Genomic DNA, 10,991 nt, shown 5'->3' with positions numbered 1-10,991 from the left:
ACCAATCCCACGTCTGTCCTGCTGAGATCTTTTATAATCCTGCTTCTTCAGATGACGATGTCTTCCAGATTTAGTCCAGGTGATGTCTGAAGGAGGGAAGCTGTCAACACTACAGGTCAGATTCAGAGTCTCGCCCTCCTTCACTTTGGGATTTCCACTGATTATAACTTTCTTCAGATCTATGACAATAAGATGAGCAAAGAATTTGTTTAGCTTCATCAATATTAATCGTGGTTTCCAAAAACACAGAAAATATATAAATGTCAAACTTTTATTATTCATTACGTTACTCACAGGTCACACTCAGAGTCACGGTCTCCTCTGTGGTTGTGTCACCTGTGAAGCTGATCTTACAGGTGATGTTGGTGCCGTGGTGTTCAGCTGAGGGGTTAAAGGTCAGAGTGGAGCTGTGTCTCTGGGTGAAATCAGTTAGATTCTCAGTGTGGAAACCAGTGATGTTTCCTGTGATGGTAAAGTCCTCCTCTTCTTCTCCTCTCCAACTCCAGGTGATGTTAGGAGGAGATCCAGAGCAGAGACCAGGAGCGGTGCAGGTCAGTGTGGTCTGCTGTCCCTCAGTCAGTGGAGGAACCACCAGAGTGGGTTTCTGCTTTAGAGCTGGTGAAACATGGATCATAAGTGGAATCTGATGAATTCGGCCAAAAATATTTCAAACCAAGTAGAAGTTTTTCAACATGTAATGAGAATCTCACAGGTTGCCATACAAAAGTAACAAGTTATATTTTGCGTTACCTAGGTCTAAGCCCCTGGTATAAAGCACTATAAATTATTTAAGAGAGCTGTAACTTAACTTTCCTACCTGTTAAAGAAAGAGTTGTTTTAGCAACTGTATATGTATATTTATGTCCTGGTCCACGTCCTTCCACTCTGAGCAGATATGATCCAGAATCAGAATCTATGAGGTTATTGATCCTGATGCTGCAGTTCTTCTTACTGATGTCAGACTCCAACAGAGACACTCGTCCATTTTTACTGGTCAGGCTGGAGTTAAAAGCAACTGGGCACTTCATCCAATCACCTTGGGATGGGTCACATTTAAACGAAATGATCATCTCGGGATCAAAGAGAGATGTGAAGGAACATGGTATCTCAACACAGAGTCCAGCCTCTGCTGTTACAACTCCATCATTTAAACGGACACAGTATCCACCCTGTTGGCAGTGTTCTCTCATCCCGTTTGGTTGAGCTGTTAATGAAGAAGACAAAGCAGGAAACAGTTTTTAGATTTTAGAAAGGTTTTCACAAACAAATATACACACTAGAAGGCTGAACTGAAATCGTGTCAGTGGAAGGTTCCTCCGTTTCAAAAACAGACTAAAATACATTTAGTGCAAGATAACTTTTTTTCATAATTGAATTACATTTCAAATAACTAGTAAAAATCATTATTTACAAAATGAAATAAAAACTAGAAGTCACTGATAAGAAAATATCAAAATATCTGTTTTGCTCCATTTTTGCAGCAGAACATGTTAACAAAGTAAAAGACTCAAACGGTACCTGGATCAGCATCGCTGCCTCTCACAGACATGAACAGGGTGACCCAGATGAGATCAAACATCCTGATCTGATGACTGAAACCTTCAGTTACTCCTTCTCAGGACAAACGTCCCGGCAGCAGACGAAGTAAAAATAAGACAGAATTAACAATATTTCATCATGTTTCATCAAATTTAGTATTTTATAAACTCTTTTTGTCTGTTTTTACATGATCAGCTCATCTTGGCTCTGTGACTTTGAGTTTAAGTCATTCTATTGATCAACATCTCTTCATAAACAACAACAAATATGAACAAAAGCATCTTTACATCTCAACAGAAGATTTGAGTGAATCAGTTTGAATTTAAGTCACATTTCCTGCTGCTAAGATTCAGGTGCCGTGTCTTCTATCATGATCAGAAGTAGAACATTAACTATTAGTAGTGGGGTGCGTGGTACATCATTATAATTTTACAATTTCAGAGTGAAATGATTTTTTTCATCCAAGTATGAAGCCTTTTTTACCTCTTGCCTCGTTCGCCGTCGGTTTCTCGTCTGTCTGAAGCCCTTCTTACTTTTTCTTACTTTTTTTATGCATCATGAACTCAGGAAGTTTTGACTCCTCCTCTAAACATAAATAATCCTCTAATGAGACTGATGACGTAGATAAATAACAGTTTTATAAGAAACACTAAAATATTAGCATTTATGAATTATTTAATAAACACAAACATTTAGTTTGAAGGTTTCTCCTGATGTCTGACTTTAGATGTGAAACTTTGACTAAAGGGAACTTAAAATAAAGTCTCGTTTTTGTGCACTCGCTTTATTTTAGTTCCTTCGTTTTTTTGTGCTTTCCTATTTGACAGTTTTTCTTGTTGCCTAGTTTCAGAGCCACTGAAGGACACTTGAAGAGAACTGAAGGATTTTTCTGACATCTTGACAAAAATCTAGAAATCTCAGATGAAGCTATGAAGAGATGATAAATGATAGATGTTTAAATAACAGAAAACATTTTATCCTCATCAGCATTTCTCCATTTTAACAACATGCTGTCTTTGGTGACTTACTTCTGCATCGTTGTGTTATTTTTACCACAATGCTGCAGAAGAAAATGTGTCCTTGCAGACTTCCGTAGAACCGTGATGTCGCTACCGATCTCTGCAAATAAACATTTTCTTTCCTGTACATAACAAGTTCACTACTTCATGTTTCAGATAAGCTGCTGTGTGCTTTTTTTTACGGTCTAGAAGAAACTACTTATTTTTTCATGCTTATTTTAACCCTGTGGAGTCTTGTATGAAGTGTGATAAAAAGGCTTCTTGAGCAACCAAGCAAAGCAAAGCCAGCTTTATTTGAAACACACTTAACGATAAAAACACAATAAAACACGTCAAAGACACTAAAAGTGAACAAAATTGAAATAACTCAAACTTTTTGGGGAGTTTGCAGAAAGAAGGTTTTTCCAATATTCTCTGGTAACGAGTTCCAGGGTTTTGGAGCAGCAGCAGTGAAGGTCCTGTCCGCTGTGCTTCCTTCTTCAGCAGATCCAGGACCAGCTGGTCAGATAACCTGAGTGACTGTGATCAGGAGTGTAAGCAGGCCAGCTGACAGTCTTGCTGGGGTCTGAGACAAGATGCCTGTCCCAATTTAGTGGTTTAAAGAGTCATTCAATCATTCAAGCTGGTAGTTGCTTGGCCTATTCCTGCTGTTACCGTAGCAACCCTAATCTACCACCTGGCGCCGCCCCTGTTCCAGTGACATCATGATGGCTGCAGACACCAGTGAGTTCACCATCTTTGTTTTGTTAGATCTTTCTGCAGCTTTGGACACTGTTGATCACAACACCTTAATTATCAGACTTACTTGGTGGTGATCTCCAAAGCTGTTCTGGACTGGCTTGGATCATAACCTCCTAACAACCATCTTTTATATATCGCCTCTCAAGACAAAAATCACGAGACGCTTCACAAATAAAAGAAAACAAAGTACAAAAAATGAAAATGAATAAAAATATGTGAGAAAAAAATAAAATGTGTGATTAAAAATAATAATAATGTAAGGAAATGAATAGGAAAGAGGAAAATCAGTGGATCACGGGGAAAGGCGGAATAAGAGCAGAATAAGGAGAGGGTGGCGATGAAGGTCACACCAAAGCCAGCAACAGGTGAGTCTTCAGCTGCTTTTTAAAGGAGACCACTGAGCCCACTGATCTCAGGCTCAGGGGGAGATCGTTCCAGAGTCTGGGGGCCACAGCAGCAAATGATCTGTCACTTTTGGTCTTTAGCCTGGTGCTGCACAACCAGTAGGCTTTGATCACTGGACCTCAGGGACCTGCTGGGGGTGTAGGGACTAAGAAGATCACCAATGTAAGATGGTGCTTGTCCATGTAAGGCCCTATAGACCAGAACCAGGATCTTGAGATGAAACCTGAAGTTGACTGGCAGCCAGTGAAGCTGGAGGAGAAGCGGGGTGATGTGGGTGTGTTTGGAGGACTCGGTCAGAGGCCGAACACAGGCATTCTGAACCACCTGTAGACGGTTCAGGGAGGTTCTGCTGCTCAGACACGTGAAAAGAGATAGTTTAATACTTCTCTCATTGGAATTTATTTGTTTTAATCTCTTTTTATTCTAAATTATTTTGTCTCCCTTTCCCAGCTCAATGATCGTCTTGCATTGATTGATCAGAGTTGCTTGTGGACGATGACATGTACAGGCTGTAAACATGTTTATTTCTGCTGTGAAATTGGTATTTTTAACATGGGAGTCAATGAGGATTTGCTCACTTCTGACACCAGCCCCCAGCGGATGAGGGTGGAACTGCAATTTAGTTCACTTCCGCATTGGACTCAATTTATGTCCCGCATTGTGGGGGCTTGGTCGGGACGTGAAATAGTACATTGAGACAAGTGGAGCAGCTCAGACCCATAGATATCCATAAATACACTCTTGTCTAAGACTGCATCCCACAATGCTCTGCGACGTTATGTTGCAATCTAATTTTAGCAAGTGTAAAATACGCTATTTTAACTAGAATGTGTGGAGAGTCGACCTTAAAACTACTGAGTTGTTTCCAGTCACTCTCCCCCCTTCCTTGTGAGAGACGTTGATCTCATTAGGCTAATTCCTTCTGTCATTTATTTACCACAGAAAGGACCCCAACGACTGGTGACGTCACTCAAAGCAAGCAACGTCTCTTGAGACAGGGAGAAGTCTTTCTCTTGGATTCTAGCCATCTTGGCAATTTATTTGTTTATTTGTTTATTAATTTAGCTATCCATTCACTCATTTTCCTCCACTGATCCAGGATCGAGTAATGCGGAGGCAGCAGCTTAAGGCCCAGACTCCCTTCTCCCCAGTCCAGGTTCTCCGTGTCCAGCCGAGACACCTAGTCCCCCCAGTGTGCCCTGGGTCTTCTGTTCTCAGAACAGCCTGATGAGAAAGAACTGAGTTCTCCTGTTTCTATCCAGTTGACCTACATAAAACATGTAAATCCCTTATAGAGGATAAAATACTTACAGAGTATGTGGTCATCAATCAAATCAAATGACAGATTACAAGTAATTAAATTAAAAGTTTACTTAGACAAAGAACAAACGGTAAAAAATAAAACTGTATTTCTATTGTACTACGTGTATTAGGCTGTGTTTGCCTTTTTAACACCTTAATCTAACAGCTGAAATGTCTCCTCGGCCTTCACTAGTTTCTGCAGGAGTGGTTCTAACTAAATCACACAAATCAGCTGTGTTAACCATCAGGAACATGCAGAAAATGTGCTGGAAGCAGACCCCGGCTCCACCATGCCAGCTCCACTCCACTCCACAGCTCCGCCCACTAGCAGGGGCCGGACCGGCAACTCTGAAGTTGCAAGTGTGGTGTTCTGGCCACAGAGGGTGGTGGAGTCTGAGTGGCTTTTCATGAACCCTGTAAAGGGTTGTTTGAGCACATACTGGCTTAAGAGAATGATTTAAAAATATGAAAACGTTGCAAATTATCCCTTTAAAGGATTGTACAGGTTTAACTTCATGCTGTAGTATCCTCTCTTGTCCAGCAGAGGGCAGAAAAATCCTTACTGGTGAAAGCTAGATGCTAAGTGAAAGAGCTCTCGTGTCTCCATCCAGTTGACCTAAATAAATTATACCAATCCCTTATAGACAGTATGTGGCCATAAATCTAATCAAAAGACAGATGAATGATCTGAGTAACTGAATGATGTTTCAGCGTATGATGTTTGAAGTGCGATAGATGTAGATTTGTCCTGAAACCACACTATCTGACAACAGACTGCAGTTTTTAATACATGTGTTCAACCTAAATAAATTATTATTTATGCAGGATTTCTAAGAAATGTTGGCACTAATGAAATAGTGAACTCAATCTGTGTACAGAAGGAACCAGATTTTAGTTTACAATGTCCCACAATATTAGTAATCTCCTCTCAGTTTACTGCTTCAGAAACCTGAAAATTGGATTGTTTCTATTGAATACTCAGGCTTATTTGCTCTGACAGCCTTGGACCCACAGTCCTTGCTGTCCTGACTTTTCCATGTTTATTCTGGATGATGACATCATACTCTGGTGATGTGTCCATTTTCTGTAGAGACATGTAAGTTCTGTCCTCTTGGTTTGGTTTCACCTTTTTGCTCTTGTTCCTTTAAATAGATACGTGAATTACATAATTAGTATTTATTTATTTGCCTTCTTAAATATGAATGAGTCATGAAAGCATTAAACATGTGCATCTTACCACAGGAGCCACATGCTGACTAAACAGAGAACATTCACACTGAGTGATGCGGCAGTGACGGCCCAGGGAATTGTTCCAAAATGATCTCCACATTCTTTCATATTAGCTGTAAAATACAAGACATAATGGTTAAAGTCCCATTAGTCATCATCACACACTGGTAAAATTACCCCGATCCAACCCCTTAAAGCTGAGTGTCAAGCAGCAAGGCACTGTGTCCCATTTTCATGGTCTTTGGTATGACCCAACTGAGTTTTAACCCCCAATGTCCCCAGGGTTAGGGTTAGCTTCTCTCCGTTAGACCTGGAGCTCAGATCACCAGAGACTGCACAGGGACTGTGGGGGACTGACACCTTTAGGAGCGACTTGTCAAATAAACTTAATGAGCGCAACTTTTATCACAATAAAACGCAAGATACGTCCAAGATAAACGAAAGTCCGCTGGAGCGCAGATACCACCCCGGTACGCCCTTTATACCAACATCGTCTAATCTTTTGAAAAAGGGAAATGACTGCACCACATTACCGCCAAGGTCTGACCACTTATAAATGACCTAAGTTTCCTGATGCCTCCACAGCCTTGTAGCAAATTGATGGCATTGTTTAGTAAAAACAGCTATTGGAAGATTTCCCTCTCATCTGGCTGGGGGGTTGCCAGTTTTTCTGCAGCTGGCAATGGCTGTGAAACTCATCAATGGGAGTGACAGAGTCAGAGTTTGTTTAGAAACACAGGCTGCAGTACCCCATATTGGCCACCGGGTGTCACTCTTTCTTAATTCTTTCGTGATGCACCTTTGATACATTCATCATGATCTTTACTGAAGTTTTTAGGACTTTAACTAAACTTCTGATATTTGCTGTCTGCTAGTTCCTACATATTACTGAAATTCTCATTGAACATGACTGAAAAAATTAATCTGTAAATTTAAGGATGTTTAGGTAAAGGTTTTTACTTTTTAACCTTGTCATATTATTAGTTTAATAAATGTTAATAATAAGCACACACATTATGAAAACCTCAAAACGTAGAAACAAATATAATTACTCAAATAAACGTATAATTGATTATGCTCACAGGTCACATTCAGAGTCACGGTCTCCTCTGTGGTTGTGTCACCTGTGAAGCTGATCTTACAGGTGATGCTAGTGTCGTGGTGTTCAGCTGAGGGGTGAAAGGTCAGAGTAGAGCTGTGTCTCTGGGTGAAATTAGTTAGATTCTCAGTGTGGAAACCAGTGATGTTTCCTGTGATGGTAAAGTCCTCCTCTCCTCCTCTTCTCCAACTCCAGGTGATGTTAGGAGGAGATCCAGAGCAGAGACCAGGAGCGGTGCAGGTCAGTGTGGTCTGCTGTCCCTCAGTCAGTGGAGGAACCACCAGAGTGGGTTTCTGCTTTAGACCTGGTGAAACATGGATCATAAGTGGAATCTGATGAATTCGGCCAAAAATATTTCAAACCAAGTAGAAGTTTTTCAAGATGTAATGAGAATCTCACAGGTTGCCATACAAAAGTAACAAGTTATATTTTGCATTACCTAGGTCTAAACCCCTGGTATAAAGCACTATGAACTATTTTAGAGAGCTGTAACTTATCTTTCCTACCTGTTGAAGAAAGAGTTGTTTTAGCCACTCTATATACATATTCATCTCCTGGTCCACTTCCTTCCACTCTGAGCTGATATGATCCAGAATCAGAATCTATGAGGTTATTGATCCTGATGCTGCAGTTCTTCTTACTGATGTCAGACTCCAACAGAGACACTCGTCCATTTTTACTGGTCAGGCTGGAGTTAAAAGCAACTGGGCACGTCGTCCAATCACCTTGGGATGGGTCACATTTAAACCAAATGATCATCTTGGGATCAAAGGGAGATTTGAAGGAACATGGTATCTCAACACAGAGTCCAGCCTCTGCTGTTACAACTCCATCATTTAAAGTGACACAGTATCCATGATGTCGACAGTGTTCTCTCATCCCGTTTGGTTGAGCTGTTAATGAAGAAGACAAAGCAGGAAACAGTTTTTAGATTTTAGAAAGGTTTTCACAAACAAATATACACACTAGAAGGCTGAACTGAAATCGTGTCAGTGGAAGGTTCCTCCGTTTCAAAAACAGACTAAAATACTTTTAGTGCAAGAAAACTTTTTTAAAAATTGAATTACATTTCAAATAACTAGTAAAAATCATTATTTACAAAATGAAATAAAAACTAGATGTCACTGATAAGAAAATATCAAAATATCTGTTTTGCTCCATTTTTGCAGCAGAACATGTTAACAAAGTAAAAGACCCAAACGGTACCTGGATCAGCATCGCTGCCTCTCACAGACATGAACAGGGTGACCCAGATGAGAACAAACATCCTGATTTGATGACTGAAACCTTCAGTTACTCCTTCACAGGACAAACGTCCCGGCAGCAGACAAAGTAAAAATAAGACAGAATTAACAATATTTCATCATGTTGCATCAAATTTAGTATTTTATAAACTCTTTTTGTCTGTTTTTACATGATCAGCTCTTCTTGGCTCTGTGACTTTGAGTTTAAGTCATTCTATTGATCAACATCTCTTCATAAACAACAACAAATATGAACAAAAGCATCTTTACATCTCAACAGAAGATTTGAGTGAATCAGTTTGAATTTAAGTCACATTTCCTGCTGCTAAAATTCAGGTGCCGTGTCTTCTATCATGATCAGAAGTAGAACATTAACTGTTAGAAGTGGGGTGCGTGGTACATCATTATAATTTTACAATTTCAGAGTGAAATGATTTTTTCATCCAAGTATGAAGCCTTTTTTACCTCTTGCCTCGTTCGCCGCCGGTTTCTCGTCTGTCTGAAGCCCTTCTTACTTTTTCTTACTTTTTTATGCATCATGAACTCAGGAAGTTTTGGCTCCTCCTCTAAACATAAATAATCCTCTAATGAGACTGATGACGTAGATAAATAACAGTTTTCATAAGAAACACTGAAATATTAGCATTTATGAATTATTTAATAAACACAAACATTTAGTTTGAAGGTTTTTCCTGATGTCTGACTTTAGATGTGAAACTTTGACTAAAGGGAACTTAAAATAAAGTCTCGTTTTTGTGCACTCGCTTTATTTTAGTTCCTTCGCTTTTTTGTGCTTTCCTATTTGACTGTTTTTCTTGTTGCCTAGTTTCAGAGCCACTGAAGGACACTTGAGTAGAACTGAAGGATTTTTATGATTTCTTGACAAAAATCTACAAATCTCAGATGAAGCTATGAAGAGATGATAAATGATAGATGTTTAAATAACAGAAAACATTTTATCCTCATCAGCATTTCTCCATTTTAACAACATGCTGTCTTTGGTGACTTACTTCTGCGTCGTTGTGTTATTTTTACCACAATGATGCAGAAGAAAATGTGTCCTTGCAGACTTCCGTAGAACCGTGATGTCGCTACCGATCTCTGCAAATAAACATTTTCTTTCCTGTACATAACAAGTTCACTACTTCATGTTTCAGATAAGCTGCTGTGTGCATATTTTACTAGAACAGCGGTTCCCAAACTTATTTAGCCGTGCAACCCCTTCTATGTCCCGACCATGTCGACGCACCCCCCCAGCCCCCACATCAGGGCATATGGTCAGTCATATGGGACAAAAAGCTGACATTTTTTTTAATATATAATAAAACTAAACGCACTAAGACACATGTGACTCTAGGGGGTGCTGATTCCTACTGAACAAACGTAGTGCTATTTTGTATGATCAATGCCGTCAAAATCTGATTTAAGGTTAACACAGTTTTGCAAGGCTATGGAAGGGCTGGTTAAGCTAATGTAGGGGGGTTAGGGTGACACTGTTAGAATCTGGTTTCCCGGTCACTTTTACACCCCAAAACTTTATTCTGAGACTTATTCATTTACACACTTCAACCTAAAATGTTATCCCTCTAATACTTTTTAGTTATGGATGGGTCATTTCACATAATAGGACCATTTGCTAGATGGGGACCTTGTTGGAATTAGTTAAACAGCACCACTCAGTGACAGGTGCAACACCTGGATGTCGGTAAGCTACTGCAACCTCCTTTCAGAACCATCCACTTGAGCAGGTCGGGAGTATATCACAGGGCTGTGCTGTCGTGTTTATGTATTGTAAGATGAAGTCTTCTGAAAAATGATGAAAACCTAGACATTTTATCAATCTATGAAATCTTCCCAGATTCCCCTAATAGCACATGAAAAGCAAAAACGTCACGGAAAAAGAGGTTTGGTCACCTAGCATAAACTGCATGGTTTTTTACCGTTATCGCTGTTAGCTAACCGTTACCAGTTGATGAGAGAAACATTGCCCTATTTTATCTACTGCTTAGTAAGTCAATATCAAAAATGATAAAACTGGATATCTTAGTCTTTCTTTTGTAGGGCTGCACTTATAGCACATTTTTTCTTGCTGAAAAACCATTGGATATCGGTTGCATTCTTTCTTTTTGACATGGTCGACGGACACCTACTTTTCACCTACTTCAGCTTCTTAACTTTTCTAAAGAATCAACAAATCCGGTAGTTCACGGACAGCTAGGCTGTCGGACTGTGGAGTTGACCAGAGAGTGGAGCCTGATATAAAGATGAGTATTTTTCTCTGAAAATCTTATTATTTGACAGTCACAAATAATATAACAAGGATATACAATATAATATAATAATAAAATATCAAGGATCTCTTTTGCTAGGCTAGCCATGATATGGATTTAATGATTCCATTACCAATGGATG

General features: G+C 39.6%; 1 protein-coding gene across 1 annotated transcript; it reads right to left on the bottom strand.

Annotated features, from left to right (window-relative positions):
- Positions 1 to 4,715: 4,715 nt before the first annotated feature.
- On the bottom strand, positions 4,716 to 7,658 carry LOC139070194 (myeloid cell surface antigen CD33-like). The gene is made up of 3 exons (XM_070551936.1): positions 7,319 to 7,658; positions 6,244 to 6,349; positions 4,716 to 6,148 (listed from the first exon to the last, which is right to left on the bottom strand). Exons 1-3 carry the CDS (start codon positions 7,656 to 7,658, stop codon positions 5,974 to 5,976), a joined length of 621 nt encoding a protein of 206 aa, XP_070408037.1. The 3' UTR covers positions 4,716 to 5,973.
- Between the last annotated feature and the right edge of the window lie 3,333 nt (positions 7,659 to 10,991).

The sequence above is a fragment of the Nothobranchius furzeri genome, chromosome 5 (assembly GCF_043380555.1).
Source record: "Nothobranchius furzeri strain GRZ-AD chromosome 5, NfurGRZ-RIMD1, whole genome shotgun sequence".
In the NCBI taxonomy this organism is placed as follows: domain Eukaryota; kingdom Metazoa; phylum Chordata; class Actinopteri; order Cyprinodontiformes; family Nothobranchiidae; genus Nothobranchius; species Nothobranchius furzeri.
The sequence above is the reverse complement of the archived record's forward strand: the minus strand, read 5'-3'. Positions and strand labels throughout refer to the sequence as shown.